The sequence below is a fragment of the Vespa mandarinia genome, chromosome 9 (genome assembly GCF_050613455.1).
Source record: "Vespa mandarinia isolate Hongniang chromosome 9, ASM5061345v1, whole genome shotgun sequence".
Classification (NCBI taxonomy): Eukaryota; Metazoa; Arthropoda; class Insecta; order Hymenoptera; family Vespidae; genus Vespa; species Vespa mandarinia.
Genome location: NC_140818.1, coordinates 552324 through 574573, shown reverse-complemented (window position 1 = coordinate 574573; position 22250 = coordinate 552324). Strand labels below are relative to the sequence as shown.

Sequence of the window (22250 nt, the reverse complement as noted above, 5' to 3'; positions counted from 1 at the left end):
TTCTATTCGTTATGAGATTGAAAATGGATCGATGCACCAGAGATAAAATACGCAATGGGATTTATTTATAAAATATGATTTATATTAAATTTCGGAAGTACGGATATCGTTCTTATTAGTATATTAATTACATTCTCTTTAGTATATGTGTATATATATATATATATATATATATATATATATATATTACAATTAGTTTAAAATTTTAAACGTAGAGAGAGATGAGCTTCGAGCTTCGATATATAAGATATTCTTTATAACTTATCTTAACGTATAAACATTTATGCGCATATTTTTTATAATACAAACGAGATATTACAATAACAAATATTTGATCCTCTTGAGTATAATTCATAATGAGATTCGTTACGTTAGAACTGGGAGTCAAAATATTAAAAAAGCATTGGTATTCTGTCCTAGCGATTAGTCATGGAATTAAATCGATTTTTCTTTTTTCAAAATATACGTATGCCCAATTGATTTTGATTAGAGATATAGAAAAAAAGAAAGAAAAAAAATTTTAATGGAAACACTGTCAGATAATTCTGACTTTGGCCAACCCTCATATTTTCCCTATCCGATGTACGGACCAAGAACGAAATAATTTCTTCGACGATTTGTTTTTTAATTCTCTTCCATGAGCGATTTGAATTTCTAATGAAGCTCCATTGTTCAACGCCAACCAGGTATGCACTTCGTTGCTCGCAACTGATACTCCTAAAAATAAAATGATAAATAGAAGTTTCAAAAATAACGTAAATTCAAGAATTTTAACGATAATCAAATGTGATAAGTAACAAACCTAATAATTCGTGCAACGTGATACGTCGACTTGCCAATAACTCCTTACTGGCACCTCTAATTTCGAATATGAGTAAAGCTTGTCTCGGAACGCTGTCACTTTCTATATGAAAGTCTATACTGAATTGCGGATTTGGCATTGCCGGTAATAGTCGTGACTTCGCTATTGTTTTGCCGGCATTAGCAGAGGATGACATTTTCTCTGGACTGTTACATCTGGAAACGAGATGAGAAAAAAACACGCATATTCATATCAATATCCTTATCGCATTTGGTATTTACTTACGAACATGAATGATATGATATAAGCTATCGTTACTTACGTTTGAAATTTAACTCGGCAATATAGCTGAGCAATGTGAGCTACGTGAAGTCCCTGTGCTTGCAAAACTTTGCCCTCCACACCCGAATATCTTTCTCTGGTGCCATTAACAATTTTCAATTCTATAACAAGAAAATAATATCTTAGGTATGGGAGCAAGAGAGATATGCACACAGGATCGAACGAAATATTTTTTCTTTCTTTCTTTCTTTTCTCTTCTTTTTGGTTATTATTTATATTCCAATACACGTTTCATCGTATTTCGTTTCATTCACATATCTTAAAAAAAACATATTTTAGCATCTCATTAAACGAGCGTAATGAGAAAAACGTTTTCGTTCCGTCCTGTTTACATTCGATTTTGTTGATGTAATATGATCGCTATAATATAACGCATATATATATACATATATATATATATATGATTCACCATTTGGTCTTATTCGTAAACGTGGACTAGGCTGTCTTATTCTACCAAGCATATCAGGTTGCGAAACAGCATGTGCTAAACCAGCTCCTTGTAACAATTCCGTAGCATCAGCTTCACCACCGCCCCTAGGTTCTAAACTCAACGTTATACCCTTGCTTTCGTTTTTATTATCTTCTATATTTACTTCCGAACGGAATCTGCGGAGTTTCAATCCTCTCTTGACCTATAATTAGATGTAACAATATATTTAGATATTTCGAGTTGGATATCAAATTTACCTTTTGTTTCATAACGCGGAAGCTATTGTACTGTGGTAGCTTCTTGCCAAAGTTTTGTTCAGGACTGGGTGTTAAACTATGATGGGACGATCGTCTTTCCCTTATTTTTGGAACTTCTACCATGTCGACTACATCGGTAATGGATTCATTCACTACTCTGGACATCCAAGAATTTTGATTACCGTTCATTTCGTTTGATTCTTTACTTGTTATATTGATTTTATCTGTTTTAAAAAATAATAATAATAATAATAAATGAATTTGATAATATAGGTACATCCGTAGGTACATCACGTATAACCTTGAATCTCATACATACATGTATTGTAGAGCTTGCCATATCATTGATTCATAACATCATAATATTTATATAGATTGAAACATATTGAATGACTGAAAGTCAAGGTTATATAGGAGGCTTATTCATCATTTCAAATATTTGTTTTAAAAGAAACGTTCGTATTACCAGACTGATTGGACGTCGTAGGTTTGAGTAAAGTAACAGTACGTGGAGGTGGTGGTGGTGGGATAACAGGATCCAAATGTAACTTCATTTTAGATTTTTCCATTGATGGTCTTCTTATGATGTTAGATATTGATTCGGTTTCTATATTGTAACGAGAAGAACCCTCGCTCGCATTACTGGCTGCATATGTGCTTTGAGTCTAAAATGAAGTAAATGGATAAGTTAAAATAGCGAATAAAAATATCATGGTATATATAAAGTTTTTAACATAATCAATTACCTCATATTCCTCGGAGAGAACTTTGATTTTTAGCTCAACAGATCCCGTTTTGGTTCCCTTTAACGTAAACCAATGAGACTGATCACTATTGGAAAGTTTTCTTATATCGTCGAGAGTCAATGACACTTTACCCAAATAATCTTTCATACCAAAAGTATCATGATCCCATAGGACCTACGGAAAATATCAAAGATTTTTTATTTCATCGTTATTATAAATTATGATATTATGATAAAAAAAATATATATATATATATCAATATGAATATGATGATTATTACAATATCTAAATTTTCTCCTGACCGAGGTAGACCCATTATAGAGCTCTCATCCCAACATGGATTCAACGTTTTCTTCTTTATACTACTTTTGTACTTTGTTTCGTTATTTAATTTAAGCTCACAGAATGGATCGCTAAAGCCATTTAAATCTTTCGCAACCAAATCCTTAGCGCGTAACAATGTCACTTCCATTAAGCCACTTCCAGTGGATAGAAGACTCGATATATCGGAAGAAGCAGGGTCAATGTCTTTGTGAGTTAATAATAATTTCTAAAAAAAACATAGAAGACGTTATAAATAAAACATTGTGTACCAATATATTCATATATCAATTAAGATTATTGTTAATGATTGATAGAAAGCATGTACTAAAGAATATATGCAGTACTGAAAACGAAAAATTATCATGTTTGAAACAAATGTTGGATGCGTACATCGTATTTAGACAACACAACAAAACATAATAGACAACATAACAAAATAAAAAGAAAAATCATTAAATTTATCATTATATATATATATATATAATATATAATATATATATATATATATACATAACTGATTTTCATGTATTATTTAATACAATATTTTATTATTGTATTGGTATACATTAATATATAAATCTATAATTAATATATGAATTTGAATTTGGAATAATAATATATTAATGAAAAAAAATGTATCTAGTATTCTATAATGTAATCATATATCAATATAATAGTATCAATAAACATTCAAGAACTAACAGCTTGTTGCATCCAAGGTAAACTATTTCTCTTTGATTTTGGTTCATCATCTGATGCAACGGGAACCATACTGCTTCTACGACTGGTAACTACTTGTTGTACACTCTTTACGGGATAAAATAATACGGAAACCGTCATAGTGGAAACACTGTTTGTACCATTCAGAGTTAATTCTTTTCTAAGTACCCACGTTGATTCCTTAAAAAAATATTAACATTGATATATACATACATATATAATATAATATAATAGATAATATCTACATGATAGACATTGTAATTTTGTTGAAGTAATTTTATTGTATATTATAAATCTAAATTTACCTGGGTTAATGACATCATAGCAAGCCCAAGCATATCCGAGTCACAAGACTTCGATATATTCCAAGAATATATAACAAAGCTAAGACAAACTTGAGTATAATCTTGTACGAGAAACTGTGCTCTACATTCCCAACGCGGAGAGGTAGTATTACGAACGTAGTGTGTAGTTTTCACCTTCAAAGTAAATTCTTCTATACATCATCTACTGACAGCTTTATTTTTAATATAAAAAAATTAATTGTGTGTGTGTGTGTGTGCGTGTGTACCAATTACCTTCTTTCGGTTATTAAACAACATACAGTAAGGATTGCATTGTGAAGTATCACAGTTAAGATTTTCTGAAGAATGGATATAAACCACGAGGACACCTAAAAAATATTTAATGTGTATCATATCAAAGAATTTATGGTATCGTCAAATTTGATAAAAAAAAAAAGAAAAGAACTATTAATGTCTTTTTTCTCTCCCTCTCTCTCTCTCTTTCTCTCGCTCTCACTCTCTTTCTTTCTTTTTTTTTTCTTTATCAAATTATTTCTAACGAGTGATAAGTTTTTGCGCTGTGCGTCAATAGGAAAAAAATGAAAAGTATAAAAGACCATGCTCGAAAGCCACACTTATTACGATCGATTTTAACATTGCATTATTTTTACCTGATTTCTGTGCTCGAGAGATATACTTTCGTGTTACTGAAAATATCAGATAGTGTAGTACGTCTATTACTTTAAGCATGGTCTATGACAGTTGTACACATATTTGTATTTTTTTTCCTTTTGCTTTTTTTTTCTTTTTTATCAATTTCTTCATATCAATAAATTTCAAAATGTATCGAATATAATATCATATAAATAGATTATAAATTCACCTGCATTGTGTAACATATCCTCGGTTAATTCAGGTCGTGGCAAATCCGGTTCCAAATTAGGAATGGGCGTATATTCTAATCGAGCATTAATATTTGGAATGTTTGAACTGCTATTAGAAGGTTTTTTTTGTTGTATTACGGTTTCAATGCTGTCATGTTTAAAAATGCCAATAATTATTATTTTTAATAATTATGAATATGTATTATTTAATCTAATTATTTTTATTAGATAATCATCGTGTATACTTACATTTGAGGGTTCTCCCAATTGTAAACGCCAAGTGCCAATTCAAATTGGGCTAAAGTGATGGTACTGACGAGCCTCTTCGTCTTCAATTTGATCGTGATCCTTTCGTTGTCCAATGGTCCGACCAAAAACGAAACGTCCTCCGTCCAAGTTGGATTCAGATGTGACGTGACACAACGTTGATCCCCTATGGTCACTACCAGCCATCTTACTTCATCACCTATGATAGCTAAGTCAAATAATGAAAAGAACGTTGAACGTGTCGGATTCTTAAAAACATATTTAGCAAAGAAACATATTTAGCATTTTACATACGTGGTGAACCATCTTGACTCAATACAACAGTCAGTACACCTTGCGGTATTGAATTAGCCAAAGAATCCAATACAGGGCCAGGTCTTTCCTGAGCTCTTAAATTCAATTCAAGATGACCCGGATCAACGAGCCAACTTGCCAAAGCATCGGTAACTACAGCATGAATCCAGGTCTTGATTAAAGGTATTTCCATCATTTGCACGGTTCGTAGGATTCTCACGCTGAACCAAACTTCCGGTTTCTCCAAGAAGCTCACGCTAAGCCTAGTCGCGTGTGGAAACGGTGCCAGAGAATTCAGGGTCAGAGTGATGAGAATCGTTCCGGAGAGGGTCAGCTTTTCCACGGCCATATCGACATCCATGCAAACGCTTTAAAAAAAAATCACGTATACTCACACATACACATAACATGCATAAAAAAAGATGTATATATATATTTATATATATATATATATATATATATATATATATATAAAGAAGGAGAAAAATGATCACTTTATAATCGTATCGTATCGTAAATCAGAATGAAAATTTACACCAATCAAATCGTTCAGGATATTAATTATATCGGGATTTACGTATCGGGATATAATCGTAAATTTACCCTTACCCAAAGAGACTCCCGGATGCTATGAGCATGCGAAATTGCTCGCAGTCCAATCGTACATCGGCCTTGATTGATAGTTTTTTCTCTCTTGAATGACCGTCCAACGTTTCATCTTCGCAACTATATTCCAGAGTCCTCACGCGTGTTACATATGGTGTTTGCTCGCCAAGAGTAAGTTCCCGTAACTCTAACGGTCCTTAAACAATATAATCAACGACTCGATAAAAAAAAAGTAATTCTCTGTCCGAATCCTCATGGAAAAAATATTCTCTTAAAAAAACAGGCGAAAAGAAAAATAAAAAAAAAGGTAATAAAAAAAACCTTGACTCAACTTACCCAATATTCCAGGTTTGGCTTCGTTCAACAAAGGCTCTAAATGTTCTTTAGCTAATGAAAATATACTTGCCGCGCTAAATCTCCACCTTGAATTAGAACAAGAAAACGTGTTTAATTATTGAAACGTTCTGGTTCCAATTAACTGGCGTAAAATGTGCCGCATAAAAATTTCAATTACGAAATTAACGACAATACATACTTAGTCGTAATCATTTTACAGCACCCTGACTCATTTAATTCATAAAACATCGCAATTTCATTTCTTAAGTGTTTCCTCAACGAACTATATATATATATATATTTCGATTAGAATTCAGCATGATGGCTTTCGTGATTAAGTAGCTACGTAATATTATTTATAATGCATCAGCGGCATTCTATTATTAAATCAAAATGAGAAGGGAAGGCTTTGGTTATTTTAGTTCGTAAAAGCATGGAAACGAAAAATAGGGTTGGGGACAAATAAGATTATGTTGATGAAATTTTTTGATACGATTATCCAAGACAAAATATATAAAGTATGTAATAAAAGATTTTGAAAAGATTAAATTTTGAAGGAGGAAACCCGATGTTAGAGTACGTTGTACGTTGTCCTAATCACGGTCACTTTACTCTCGCTATTCTACGATAATGAATTCGTCTTATTAACGTTCCTGTTAACAACAAACTGTGCAAATAATGTCACGTTCAATAACATTATCATAGTATATGTACATAATGTTCTTGCAAACTGAATAGAAAGAAACCTATTTCTTTTCAGAATGAAAATTAAAACAGTGATATATCTAAATGATCGAAAAATCATGCGTTGACATTGATCAACAATATGTTCGTGATCATCGATGATGATCTTATAAATTTTTTAAAAAGATACTTGAATAAGAAAAACCAAAAAATTAAGAAGCAGGCCCAACCACGAAAATGCATTTTGTATGCTGCCACGTGATCGAACCATTCAAGCTTGTATACATCGTTGTTGAACGTGACTCGGCCAGGAAATTCGTTCTTCTTGCATTTGTGTGTACTCTTTCGATTTACTACTTTCTCTCGTGTGTATATGTTTCTCAAGTAGAAGAGAACCGAGGGACGGGTGTCCAGGAATGTACGAACAGGCCTATCAACTATCCAAATAAGTAGTACTCTTTCCAGTCCCATTCCCTCGCGGTTTGCTCTAGCTGCTTCGACACTCCAAGAAACGAGAAAATCTTACTTGCTATCGACCGTGTATTAAGTATGTACATTTTCAACAATATACGTATATATGTATGTATGTATATATATATATATATATGTATGTATGTATGTATGTATGTATATATGTATGTATGTATGTGTGTATGTATATACAACGAACCTAATTAAATCAATCAAAATCAAAATCGAAATTAAAATCTGAATAATATTTCCAACGATCTTTATCATCCTTATATTACGTTACATTTTTCATTTTATCTACCCTCCCCTCCCATAAATAATCATCGAGATAAGAGGTGTAATAATATCATAGAGCATGATTATGTAGTACAGGATTTCTAACGATTTCTAATCTTCTATAAATTTCTATTTAATTTATCGAGTGTTCAACCGTACGTAACAAAAGTGTACTTATTGTAAACACGTATATATGTATATTTGTGCCATATATTATTTATTTATTTATACATAAGATACACACATATATATATATATATATATATATATATATATATATATATGTATTCTCCCGTTATGATTGAAATCGTTTAGATCGATTAGTATTATCCTCCATAAGCAATACATATACCTTTATCATTTTTCAACGGTCTCATAAGTTTCAAGCATCAAGGAGCAGTTTCATTTCGTTTTGTCAACTGCTCTCCAGCTCTGTCGCGGTCACCGATTCTCTTCTCGTCGATGTGTGGGAGAAACGTGAAAGGCAATGGGTGTACGCGCGAGGAATGTGGAATGTTTACAAATGCCTATACAGTACTCATTCTCGAACGAGAGGTTCGTTCACCTATTCTCCGACTATATATATATGGCGATTATGTTAGTGCGGACCCGGTAGAGCACACGGTATAGCTATATTATATCTGTGATGTTCAGGATCGTCTGCAATTATCATGATATGCAATTATTTTAACCACGTGTAGGGAACTCCTATTACGATTTATACGGTCGTAGGAAAACATAATCGTAGTAGTAGAGACTACTAAAACAGTGAATTTTCTCTACATAGTGAAATCACCTTCTTACATAACTCCTTGCAAATATCTATGTATGTGCGTTTTCCTTTTTCTTTTTTTTCGTTTTTTTTACCTTTCCTTACAAACAACATTAAAAGCGCTTAATTGTAAAAGAAATGATTATCTATTTTGAAGGATAATTTTGTTAGATCAATTTTTCTTCTTTTCTCTTTTTTTCTTCTTTTCAATACCTTGATTGATATCACCATCAAGGAACACTGATACAAGTCATGTGACTTCATCCTCTAATACGCATACTCAAGCTATATGTTATATCGATTACACAGCATAACTCACTATCACACCGTTCACACCGTTAACGGAAAACACATTCATTTCAATATGAAATAATGTCATATCGATTCATTGAATTGTGGTAGAAGAAGAAACGAACGTAATATCAATTGTGGAAAATTGAAATGACATTTTCTAATATATTCAACCGATCGATATTTACCATCTGTTGAACAACAAACTAAGCCATTCGGCAGTTTCGTCTTTGTACAAGGCACGTTTTCTTCTTAACCTCGACAGTTCGTGTTGTAGACCCATTTGAAGTAGACGTGATATTCTCGCCTTCATGATCGTACCAACCAATGCCAGAATTAGGACCAACCAGGCTAACGACAGACCAGCTGCGCCGATTATCCAGGCGATCGTAAGAGCCAAGCCGATATACAGGGCACCGCGTATCGCTTCCGCATCTCTCTGAAAAAGAAAAGAGAAAGAGAAAAAAAAAGAAAGAAAGAATGAAAAAAATTAAAATTAATTAAAAATCACTTGATAAAACTTGAAGAAACAAACGGATTTGTTACGTGCACGAAGTGTGTTTCATTTGGTTCAAGCTACGATTCGACTTTTTTTATCCCTCTATGAGTCAATTCATAACGGGTTTTTAACTAAAAATAAAAATACATAGCATAGAAATTATATATCTTAAAAATTTTTTTCTTATAATATTTTATTATCATACGTTGTCAACATACGTTGAGTATAACTTAAATTTATTATATGAAAAAAAAAGAAAATATTAGAAACTCCATATGTACGAAGTAACTAGTGATTTTATAGTGATCGAATAAAATGAGATTTGAAAAGTAAATATAAAAAATACAAGTTTGCGATTTGTTCCAATTAAAAAATATTTTTTAAGACTTTTTTCAAACGATATGGAAAATAACGAATATATATATATATTTGTTCGTGGTCCAGTTGAATGAAACACTTCGTATAGCTTAATCTTGATTGATAAAAGACGCCGGATCGAATTAAAAAAATTCGTGTATAATAAAATATAACAGATAGTTAAAAATCAAAAATACAAAGCACCGTTGATAACCATTTATATAAAATTCTTTTTTTCTTCTATTTCATAGTATATAGGACACATTTTTATTCGTGTCACACGCAACGTTGCGTGCTATCTCACGAAAAGGATTCTATGATATCATAAAAAGAACGTCATTAACCTTAGAGCACTGTCGGACTAAGTTGGTCTCTATTTATCAGTGATCAGGACAAATTATTGAAAGTCGAGTCTTACTATTTTAAGAAAAGAAAGAGAAAGAAAAAGTGAAAAAAATAAAGAAAAAATAAATGAAAAAAGAGAGAGAGAGACAGAACAAAAGAGAGAAATAAAGAGATCGTACACCTTCGTAACGTAATCGTTACGAAGATCATGATAATGATAATAAAAATCAAGAATCGTTAAAAAGATCATGATAGTATGCTTAATCAAGAAGAACAATATTGTTTGTGTCGGACAATTAAAATCGTAAATCCTTTCGTTAACTTCAATACGTATCTATGTATATATGTATGCGTGTACATACGCACGTATCCATGAATTTAATGTATGTGAATTATAATCGTATAAACACGTAGTGACATTAAATTGAATACTATCTTTTCTTTTTTTTTTCTTTTTCTTTCTTCTTTTTTTTGTTTTTTGTTTCGACGACAGTAAACGATGAAGCGAGATTATTTCTCAAAAATGAGGACGCGTAACTCGCAAAGTGACACAAAAAGGACGGGCTCTCTTATACAGGCAAGCGAGTCGCATAAATCCAAATGACAGGCACAATGACGAATGTCGCGTTGAAATTTCGTGAAAGTTTGCAATTATGCGTGCATCGTGAATAACTGAGGAAAGGAAAGAGAGAGAGAGAGAGAGAGAGAGAGAGAAAAAGAGAAAGAGAGAGAAAGAGAGAGAAAGTACACTCCGCAAGTAGAACTTGTCTTCTTGACTCGAGATCGGTTTTCTCTCAAGCGCTACTCGACCAAGGTGAGATCTCTTGATCATAACACCTTACCTTACTCTTTACGCTTACAGATCTCTGCCCTTGACGATATCGAGATCTACAGGTTAAATATATCGCGTTACTTCACTGAAATTCGATTTCAAATGTGAAAAATGATGGAAAAGGAAAGAAAAAAAAGACAGAGAAAGAGAAAAAAAATAAAAACAAAAATCTTATCGATCATGATCATGATCTAACACTTTTTTCGACGTCTTTCTTCGATGAATAAGTGACTCGAGCCGATATTCTTTTTCTTTTTTAAGAAACACCAATGACCTTGATATATTCGAAGCTAATATATACAGTCTTAAAAGAAGAAAAAAAGAAACGAAAGAATTATTTCTCTCTCTCTCTCTCTCTCTCTCTTTCTTTCTCTCTCTCTCTCTCTCCCTCTCGTGCTTTCTCACACTAGATGCAAATTTTATTTGACGGATGTTTTTATAAAAAATAAAGTTCGATGATATATAAAAAAAAAGAATGATAATTAACGTTCTGCAAATTTGGTTTTTCTAGCATTATTTACATCTTAGAACAATACGTATGTTTTCTCAGAATAGGGGAAGGAAGAGAAAAAAGAAAAAAAGAGAGAGAGAGAGAGGAAGGAAGGAATAAAAATAAAAGTTCGTACACACGATCATCGTTGTACCCATCACGTTTGTTCGACTTTACGCAATAGTAATTCAAACTGTCCTGTCAAGAATGCAACGTATCATTAATTAGAAAGTCGAGCAATGTTAAGAGAACTTGTGAAATTGTAAAAATAGACCACGTATTCTTTGTGTGATATTTTATTTTAATAACACTAATAACACACTCGCAATACGTTACTTTCTAACACGCGACACACAAATTGCACGAACAATTCGAAAGAAATCCAACAACGAAAGTGATTTGTTCGTTCTTTTTTTTCTTCTTCATGTCTTTTTTTTCGAAAATATCTGTAAAAGAGAAATAACAAACAAAGAAATACCGTGGTAAGATACCAGCATTCTACGAAACTTTGATTGGTTGCACTATCATCATCGAACTTCGGACTTATATATTTTTCTTTTTTATTTTCAAATACGTGTATACGTCTGTATGTTTTTCTTTTATTCCAATATAAGAACTCTAACGTCGATTTCTATCAGAAATATTCACAAAAGCACACACACCTACGCTGCCCAATAGTCTTACTTGTACTGGCGCACATATCTATTTTTAAACTAGTCTCGCTTCGTACTCTTCGTACTCAGAATAAATATCTTGTTTGCGAATCTTTCCGCAAACGAATTCCAATATTATCATTGCAAAATAGTGTTCTTTCATGAAAAAATTGACGTATCGGTCATGAAAGTTGTCCAACTAAATGATATTAAATATTTCTTCTTCCATTATTTCGTTCATATGTCTTATTTATACATACATTATCTCCGCACATGATCGATAATAACGAAAAGCAATAAGGTATCAAAAATGTCTTATAAATTTTATCGTATGAAAGAATAAAAAGAAATTATAGAAAAAAGAAAAAAAGAAAAGATGAAAGATGACGTAGAGAAAAAAACAGTGTTAAGGTATAAAAAAAAGGACGAGTTAAAGGAACAATATTATCGATATATAAGGGTAACAACCGATTTTTGCTAAATCAACGGATAAGGAAAGAGATAAGAAGTTAACAATAAAAATTAGCTGAAACTCTCACGGGTAGTCTCTCTCTCTTTGTATCGAAAAGCATTGTCTTCAGTACTTCCCACACGTGAAAGAATAATTCTCCCTCTCCCTCTCTCTCTCTCTCTCTCTCTCTCTCTATCTTTTTCTCTCTCTTTCTCTTTCTCTTTTAACGACCCTTAAATGCAACTTTCCGACGTGGCATCCATTTCGAGCTGCATTCATTATTAAGGCACGATGAACGTGCAATCTAAAGCTCACGTTATAATGTTTTAATACCTATGATCATTCGCGAATCTTTCTCTAACACTTCGTTTCGTATAAGGGGGTGAATGAATAACAAAAAAAATCTATTGATTAGTTAATTTGATTGTAATTTATAAAGAAAAGAAAAAAGGCAAAAAATAAACATGAAAACAAAAAAAGAAAAGAGAAAAAATTGTAACGAGTTTTATGAACTTTATACAGTCCGATTAAATTACTGCTGAACGATGCAATAATTTACGGTCGAAAAACCATGATAAAGGCACGAGCCAGTAAAAAGACGCATTGTATTAATAAATAATCCAGTGACTATATATCGCATTACTAATCTATTGCAGTTTTAATATCGTAATACGATATTGTATGGTGCTAAATTCTTAACGAGCGTTTCCTTATTACTCGGAATTCCGTAGATATTTAGACACGCATCTCAAGTCCCATTCGTTTTTATTCGATAAAGATAACTAAATATATATATTATATCTATATAATAGGAATTAGAACAATCGTATTTGATAAATGTCATGCATTATGCGTATGTATGAGCAGTTGTTCACAAGCCTAATCGATTGACTTTTATTTTACTAAACTTAAATGCATCCAATTATAATACGATTTTTTTTAATGAAAATTTAACCAATGATATTTGTTTATTATTTACCTGAGTTTTCTGTGCGACTGCCAATGCAAACTCTTCGTCGGGAGCAAGATCGTTTAGCGGCATATTGGCGGTTCCCCCTACAGTACCGCATGCAGAAATACCGTTCAGGGATTTGTTCGAAGCCCCTGCGGAAGCTGACGAAGTTTTGACAGGACTTCCGCCTCCAACGATTTCGCGCTTCCCTGAAAACAATAACATAATAAAGTTCATTCAATAATTTTGCGAACATCGTAAAATTAATTGTACTAACTTTCTCTTATTTAAAATAATTATTTACAATTTCACAACTCTAATGATAAAAAAAATAATTACAAATGCTAATATATTTTATGATTGTTATTTCACTATGTACATATTTTTGTATACTTTTAATTCATTGATTAAATACGTTATAATTTTAATGAACGAATTTCTTCTTTTCTTTTTTCTTTCTTTTCCTAATCCAACACTCACTTAAATTATTGTTGATATTATTAGAAATGACATTTAAGAAAAGAAAGAAGATAATAAAATTATATTTCTATCTAGTTTTATCGAGGAAGAGAAAAAGAAATAAAGAAAACTAATTTGTGTAGTAAAGTGAACGTCAGATCGATCGAAGAGTTTTGCGTAAGTATGTGAGAATGTAAGGACAAGTGAAATGCCTGAACAATTAACGATGCAACCGCGGACGTAATGAATTCACCCTCGTTCCTTGGAATGTCACGAAACGTCTGTTCGTTTGTTAAGACAACCAACTAAATTCCCATGGCCGAACTTGGTGATTTCGCTAGGAAGATAGATAGATACTTTTTTGCTTGATATATTCACTAACTAACTTTTTGATGTAATAATGATCGAAACGTTACATTAAATAAAACGTTACACGTTATACGCAATATATAATCGATAATAGTTATTAAAACGATAATTTTATCTTCTTTCTTTTTTCAAGTGTCATTTTCAATAATATCAATGATAATTTAAGTGAGTGTTAGATTAGAAAAAGAAAAAAGAAAGAAAAGAAGAAATTCGTTCATTGAAATTATAACGTAATTGTTATTTAATAGACAATGTCAAATGAAATACCAAAAGATATTTATCTGCATAATGCACTAAACGGAACAAGGAAAGATAATCCAGGACGTGGCCTTGACATTATGAAGACGCCTTAGACAGAAATTTATATCGTAACCTTTTCGCCTTTCATGATTTAAAACGATATGACGATCTTTTGTTTGTTGAAAATTGCGAACAAAAAAAATAAAAAAGAAAAAGAAACAAAGAACAAAAGAAATGGAAAGAAAAATTTAGTGTAAAACATTATCGAGATTGTTAGAGTCATAATTTAATAAAAAATACCGCTACGTACGAGCCGATTCTGCTGGATTATGTATACTTTTATGATATATGTACATACATGCATACATATGTGACTCGTAACGACTCGTGCGTTATTAGGTGGTTTAAGAATCATGGCTTACGATATTGCGGTACTTTTCTCTCTTTCTCTCTCTCTCTCTCTCTCTATATATATATATATATATATATATATATATATTTCTCTCACTTCGTTTCTTGAAACATCTACCAAGAGTAACGATAAAAATTCTTATTTATATGGAAACATACTTCCATCAAAATTACATTGCGAACAATCGTTACATGATATACAACTCGTTCAACGTATTCTATAACATCGCGTGATGATAAATGATATTGAGTGAACCTATACTCATAGTAAATAGCACTATACTATAGATTATATATCCTATATCTATATGTATGTATGCATCATATATATGTATATATATATGTATATATATATATATATATATATGTCGATCAAATGTGATATTAAATCGTGAATTGTCCAAGTTCGTTCTTTAACAGACTACTATACGTTACTAATACTATATTATATTATGTTAAGTATCAACACTAAAAGGATAATAAGGTCATCTCACTTTTTCTCTCACAATTAAATCCCCAAGCATAGAGAAAGGTAAGCATATACATATACTCATACACGGAACGACGATAATTACGGTAAAGTCACTTTTATCTTATAAGAACGGTGCTCGTTCAACAATGTTGTACTACCTTTTTTCAGGGATGCTCCTCGCTTCAGATGCCTCGCCATGAAGGTGGAAAGTAGTTGCATTCTTTTTTTTTCTTTCCATATAAGCAAAACTTTTCCCGTTTCAGCTGGTCACTCTCTCCTTGTATTTCTCGCCATAATCATTATGAGATTTATCGATCAACAGAATTAAGAAACAGGTTACACCTTCAATATCGATCGTTCATTTTCAACACCCTTTCTTTTTCTTTTTCTTTTTCTTTTTCTTTTCTTTTTTTTTAATTTTTCCTATACGAAAAAATCTACATATACATACATACATACATACATATATATATATATATATATAGCGACGCTTTGTAAACGTCAAAACAAATAGAAAGCATTCGATTACGTATACGAAAGTAGCAGGAAAGTTTATCGCGAAAGATTCTAATCGCCTTGAGAGATATCGTAATCGATCGATAAGCTATTAACTTTATTAAATCGATTGATTCTAATATTATAGTAAAGCTCTATAGACGATGTGACAATGTCTTCGAGTTTCTTTGTTGGTAAGTATACATCTGTAATAGATTTAATCTAAACAATGAATACACATCTTTATGAATGACTATATCGTATACAAATAACAAATGCTTTATTGTTTGTATTATTTGTATCAAAACCTTTGCCTGATAACTTAATAAATGTTACCAATTGATGATTATCAATTGAATTGTAAGCCAGGGAAAAAAAGAAAATAGAAAAATTACACGAAACTAACTGCGCGTTACCAATTACAATATTCTCGTTATTGGGAATAAATTATTAAAAGGATACGCGACATAAAAAAAAAAGAAATAGAAATATCAATAATCGTTTCTTGTTATTCGTAATGTACTCTCAAATTCTTTGACCACTATCATTTTTTTAAAAATAAAAATATTATGAACGAATCTGGATGGTTTCTTGAGTTTTCCAAAAATTTTTTTGTTTTACACAGATACTGTATACTGTTTTACACAGATATGTTGTATACCAAAAAATTTGGCGGGAAATATTGAAACTTCACGTTTGGTATAAATAGCACGTTCGTATTGAAGGAACTAGGATCAACTAGCCATAAGCTTTTTATTTCGTAGTGTAAGAAGGAAGGATCTGTTGCGCGCTTGCGCCACCCTTCCTTTCCTGGAACCGTCAACCACTTCGATCTTTTCTATATGTATATTGCAAAATAAAACTTGTCGTGCCATAATCTAGGATTAAAATCCTTTATTCTAAAGTAAAGTATATCTATACACCATATTAATCGATCCCGTATATATTCAAATATCTTTTCATTTTAAATAATACATTTTTTACCTCAAATTTTTTTACATTATATTGAATTTATATTATTTTTATATGAAAAAATTAAAAAGAAAAACAAAATTAATGTTGTATACTGAAAATTATTCTCTATATCAATCTCTAAAAATTATTCTAAATAAAATAAAGCATGAAAAAAATACGATACATATATATATATATATATATATATATATATATATATATATATATGTATATATATATATATATATATATGTATATATATATATATATACATAGACATACCGATCAATAAAATATATTATTTATGTTACAAAATCGAATGTCATAGGATCTAGAATCGAGATAATCGATCGATCGTACAACCCTCGTAAACCCACAAGAAAAGTTCTTTTAAAGTTACGTTTGTTTCACATGCCATCGCCGTTTGGTTTCATTCATCTCATTATCGTATTCGTTCGTATTCGTGGTCGATCTTTCGTAATTTAACAAATTCCACGGTTATCGAAGGGTATCTAACGCACGCCGATCGTAACTACGAACAGCAAGGTGTAATACTATGATGCCATTACAAGTACTGCGATTATGCACTTTAAGATACGAATGCGGTTTGCACTATTACACTAGTAAAAAAGTACAGTAGTAAGTTACAGTAGTAAAAAAGAAAAAGAAAAGGAAAAAATAACGTCATAGCTATGGTGTTGAATTACCCTTAGTCAACCAATAAACTATGCCACGCTTATTAATCATGATCACTTTGATTTCCTTACCAATTGCTATGCCTCAAAAGTTCTATGAAAGATATGAAAGATCTGAAAGATCTATGAAGACCAACATTTACTTTTCAATAATTTTTAACTTGTAAGAAAAAATACATAAATACATATTTTCAAATAAATTAATAATTAAGAAATAAAAGATTGACATAGTACATAGTATCGATGTTCTCTTAAGTGCATACTACATCGATAATGAGGAAGAAGAAATAATCTTTCTCTCTCTCTCTCTCTCTCTCTCTCTCTCTCTCTCTCTCTCTCCCTCTCTCTTTCTTTCTTTCTTTCTTTCGTTTGGATATTTCCCTTTAATAAATTCTAGAAAAAATATTATATCTTCATCGTATCTTACCAACGCCACACCATATGTACATATATATGATGCCCATTCATGCGATTAATCGCAACGGTAAATAATTTGATTAACGACCTGACGACGATGAAAATATGCAGATTACACACTTTATTATTTCTCTTCGACCGTTATCATCATCATACGATTAAAAACGTATAATAGATTTCAGAAGAGTTTCGAATCGATAATGGGTATTAAAAAAAAAAAAATAAAAAAAAAGGAGAAGACGTTATCCAATGTAAAATTTTTTACGATCTAAATTATCATTATTATCAAATTGTTGATATGTATAACCTAATAATAAAATATGAATGGAAATTAAAATCCTATCGTAAAAGTGTACGCAAACTTATAAATCATTATAAAAGAAATCTGAAGTGTGTGAACCTGTTCTTGTATCACCCTAGACACGAACCCCATTGTTAGATCGATATTAACTACAGAAGTGCGGAAGCTTCGACGATAATTTATCAAGACTCGGCTATACTGCACATCGAAGTGCTTTAGACGCCATGTACCGTTCAATATACCGCATCGTGTCGAACGATGAACCGTTCTTCAACGATATTAAATCTATTTATCCAGAAATAGAGATAGAAAGATGTAAATCAAATTGAAAATATATGTATATATCTATATGTACTTAGATATCTATTTATAAGAGAATATATTCTATTCTATATTCTATATTCTAAGGAGAATATATTGTCGAATTATAGACAAATATTATCGGCTTTTTATCTAATTAATATTTCTAAACATAAATTAAAGCATTAACGACAGTGATATCATTTGTTTTTTGTTGTTTTTTTTTTCATAAATAACAAAATTACTATACGATAAGTGAAAGATAATTTGGAAATTTTCATAAGAAATAATGGCTCTTGATTTTATATGATAAAACGTTATGGGAAAAAAGTGAGAAAGAGAGAGAAAAATCTTGAGTTTTTAGACAATACAAGAAAAAAGAAAAAAGAAAAAGAGAGAGAAAGAGAGAAAGAGAAAAAAGAGATGGTAAAAGGGAGACATATCCGTGAGATGAGCGATGTAATGGAGCGGGGCCCCGTTCGTTCGGTCGGTCACATTGCTTACGAACTACTACCAGTTTGTCGTCGTCGGCCTCTCCCTTTCTCTCTCACTCTTTTATTTCTTTGACCAACCCAACATCTGTCTTACGCGGCGTGCCCTACTACGTTCATGTTTGCTGCAAACTGCCACGACGCTGCAGTACGCACAACGACCGTAGAAAGAAGAAGAAAAAGAAGACGAAGAAGTAATAAAAAGAAGAAGAGGAAGAAGAGAAGGAAGAGAAAGAGAAAGAGAAAGAGAAATAGGAGGAGGAAGAAGAGAAGAAAGAGGAGGAGGAGGAGGAGAAAGAAGAAGAGAAGGAAGATCGACTTTATGGTGCAAGGTGTACGCTCTTCCCGCCTCGGGAATTTCAGAGAAATTCTTCGAGGAAAAAGTCCAACCACCGCGCGTTGCACCGCGAGTTACTGATCGTCCAAGAACAACTGGAAGCGGTCCGAAGAAGTAGAGACGATGTCGAGATACGACTTTAAATCGTACTTGAATTGTTTTATCTAACGATATTTAAACAAATTCTTTATAAAACTCACATTTCTAGAAAAATTTTTAACCGTGTAAAATGTGTGTGTGTGTGTGTGTGAGAAAGAGAGAGAGAGAGAGAGAGAGAGAGAGAGAGAGAGAGAGACAGATAAAAGTTTCATTCGTTGAAATAAAATAGTTTTGTACGATTAATATTTAATTTCTTTTTCACTCTTTCTCTCTTTGCCCCCCCCCCTCTCCTTCTCTTTCTCTTTCTTTTTCTCATAACGTTTTACCATATAAAACCAACAGCTATTACAACGTAATCATGTTTTGTAAAATGAATATATAAAAATACATCCTTTTATTCATATCCGTAAAATGAATACGGTACCGATTTTATCTTGATATTATCGAACAAGAAAAAAGTCAATAAAAACTTTATTGGAATATTTAAGATCCCTGAACAGTTTGTAACACGAATATATTCTATATATACATATATACATGCATACATACATTAGGAGATAGAGGGAGAGAGGATACCTAGAAAAAACTAAATATGCAAGCGATGTCGTTAAATTCTTTGAACTCCTCACACGTGCCTAGTTCGACTAAAAACGTCAAGAGTACCTACGATGAGAAAAGATATTCCTGCTCTCGTGAATAAAACTATCCCAAGTGTTGTCTCAAATGCAGGTAGATATATGTTAAGAAAAAAAAAGAGAAAGAAAGGAAGAAAAAAAAAAGGAAAAAGAGAAAGAGAGAGAAGAAAAGGATAGTTTGGAGTCCGGAACGCGTTAGTAAACCTTTCGAGAACCTGTTTCCGCTTTTGTCGAGAGAGAATCGACAGCCTTCGGACAGCTTCCTATTCTATTCTCATTAACATATTTACACAGAGTTCGAGTTCGAAGGAAGTCGATGAAGCTTCTCTTTTTCTTTTTCTTTTTTTTCTTTTTCTTCTTCTTCTTATTATTATTATTCGTGTGTCACCGGATTAACGAGATATACACGAGCTTTTCAAAAACAAACAAGCCTCGTACTCGGATCATTTCATTTCAAAATCTCGTTACTTCGTAGATCAAATAAATTCGAAAGAAAGAGAGAGAGACAGAGAGAGACAGAGAGAGAGAGAGAGAGAGAGAGAGAGAGTGAGTGGGAGAAAAGCAGAAGGAGGGGAATGAAAGAGAGAGAAAGAAAAAAAGAGAAACATATTGATTGTCCATATTGACGGGTCCCTCGTATTTATTATTGAACCGCACGTGTACTAGGACGAATCATAAACCTCATTTTCAGCATGCATCGTGATGTTTCATCGACATCATGCTTCTCTTCGTTTAATGATAGTAGAAATGATACATATAGATAAGAATACTGAAAAGAAGATTATCGAAGAAGGATTAAAACTTAAAGCGCTCGTAATCATCGACGACTTTCTTTTCTTATCTCTTTGAAGATTTCTAAGATAAATGCATCTATGTGTTATTTATCAATTGTCAATGAGCTGTTCTAAAATATAATAACGCAGAGAAATAATCACAGAGAAAAAAAAAATATATATATATAATAATTCATAATTCAATTCAAATAAGTAATTCATCGAATGAATTTAAACAGATCTTAATCGTTTGTCATCAACGTATAATCATCTTTATAGGAATGAAACTTGTCGCCAAAAAAAAATAACAACAACAACAACAAATGAAAAAGAAACAATACGAAAACGAACTACGAAAGAGAGATTGATTGACACGTTATCCTTTAGAAGTTAACCGCGAGATGCGGATCGCGCCGATCGTAAAGCACGGAATTCCCTTTCAGATCCGACATTCTACCTCTCCATCTACCGTCAATCTCTCGATCAAAGGGTTTAAGATGTTCGATAGATCGACGATAAATCACTTTCTTCCATATTAATAATAGTAATAATAAGTTGATATTAAAAAAAGATTTTCCTTATGTACGAAATAATCTATAAAAAAAAACGAGAGAGAAAGAAAGAAAGAAAAACATATCGTTCAAAGAAAAATAAAAAAAGATACACGGATCATTTTTTCATTTTTCGAGATACTTTTACTGTCCAATAAAATGAGTGAATCTAAGTGCGCGGTCGCATAAACCTACCTCGTATCCTCTCACGTCTTCATGTTCCTCCTTGTGAATGTGTATCTCCGATGTTTGCGCTGAGCGCCGATTTTGAATTTCCAATGGTCATATCTCCACGATCGTTATTAGCTTTGTATCGGTTCAAAGAGCTGTTACATGACACACTTTTTGTATTTTCTATTGAAACAACGAAATAAAATAAAAAATAGATGGAGAGAGAAAGAGATAGAGAGAGGGAGAAACAGATAGAGGGAGTAAAAGAGAGAGATCGAGAAAGAAAAAGATAGAGATAGAGATAGAGATAGAGATAAAGAGAAATATATAGATAGACAGATAACGAGCGAGTTCAGAAAACACGGCTGTTCTTGGCCACGAGCGCGGCAACACTGACCTGCCACTACGAAGAGAGAGGAAAGAGAACCGACTAACTGAACTTCTCCGTTCCAAACTGTTCCCTTCTTCTTCTTCTTCTTCTTCTTCTTCTTCTTCTTCTTCTTCTTCTTCTTCTTCTTCTTCTTCTTTTCCTTCTTCTTCTTCTTCTTTTTCCTTCTCCTCTTCTTCTTCTTCTTCTTTTTCCTTCTCCTCTTCTTCTTCTTCTTCTTCTTTGCCGTTGTCCTCTTTCAACTCTTTTCCTTCACCTTCCAGTGTCCCCTTCTTGTACATCTACTTCTTTCTCTTTTTCACCACTGACATATACACGTACGTGCGC

At 32.1% G+C, this 22250-nt stretch overlaps 1 protein-coding gene across 6 annotated transcripts; it reads right to left on the bottom strand.

Annotated features, from left to right (window-relative positions):
- Nucleotides 1–193: 193 nt before the first annotated feature.
- On the bottom strand, nt 194–21936 carry LOC118446471 (uncharacterized). 6 transcript variants are annotated; one of them, XM_085659275.1, is made up of 19 exons: nt 15475–15654; nt 13393–13574; nt 8975–9225; nt 6293–6378; nt 5960–6152; nt 5351–5718; nt 5039–5255; nt 4789–4937; nt 4200–4294; nt 3927–4100; nt 3604–3801; nt 2858–3127; nt 2578–2751; nt 2298–2496; nt 1832–2055; nt 1554–1776; nt 1125–1245; nt 803–1017; nt 194–717 (listed from the first exon to the last, which is right to left on the bottom strand). In XM_085659275.1, the coding sequence occupies exons 1-19, from the start codon at nt 15533–15535 to the stop codon at nt 563–565; spliced, it is 3555 nt and encodes a 1184-aa protein (XP_085515401.1). In that variant the 5' UTR covers nt 15536–15654; the 3' UTR covers nt 194–562. The 6 variants fall into 6 exon arrangements, with proteins under 6 accessions (XP_085515401.1, XP_035733032.2, XP_035733031.2 ...); XM_035877139.2 differs by lacking the exon at nt 15475–15654 and adding an exon at nt 21560–21936 and having other exon boundaries at nt 195–717; nt 5039–5264; XM_035877138.2 differs by having other exon boundaries at nt 195–717; nt 5039–5264; nt 15475–15652.
- Between the last annotated feature and the right edge of the window lie 314 nt (nt 21937–22250).

Excerpts from the sequence above, each read along its gene's own strand:
- LOC118446471 (XM_035877138.2), bottom strand. The coding sequence starts at position 15,535 with ATGCAACTACTTTCCACCTTCATGGCGAGGCATCTGAAGCGAGGAGCA. Across the intron at positions 3,128-3,603 it reads TACCTTGGATGCAACAAGCT|AAATTATTATTAACTCACAA; the intron begins GTTAGTTCTTGA and ends TGTTTTTTTTAG. Across the intron at positions 1,018-1,124 it reads TGCCGAGTTAAATTTCAAAC|ATGTAACAGTCCAGAGAAAA; the intron begins GTAAGTAACGAT and ends TCTCGTTTCCAG.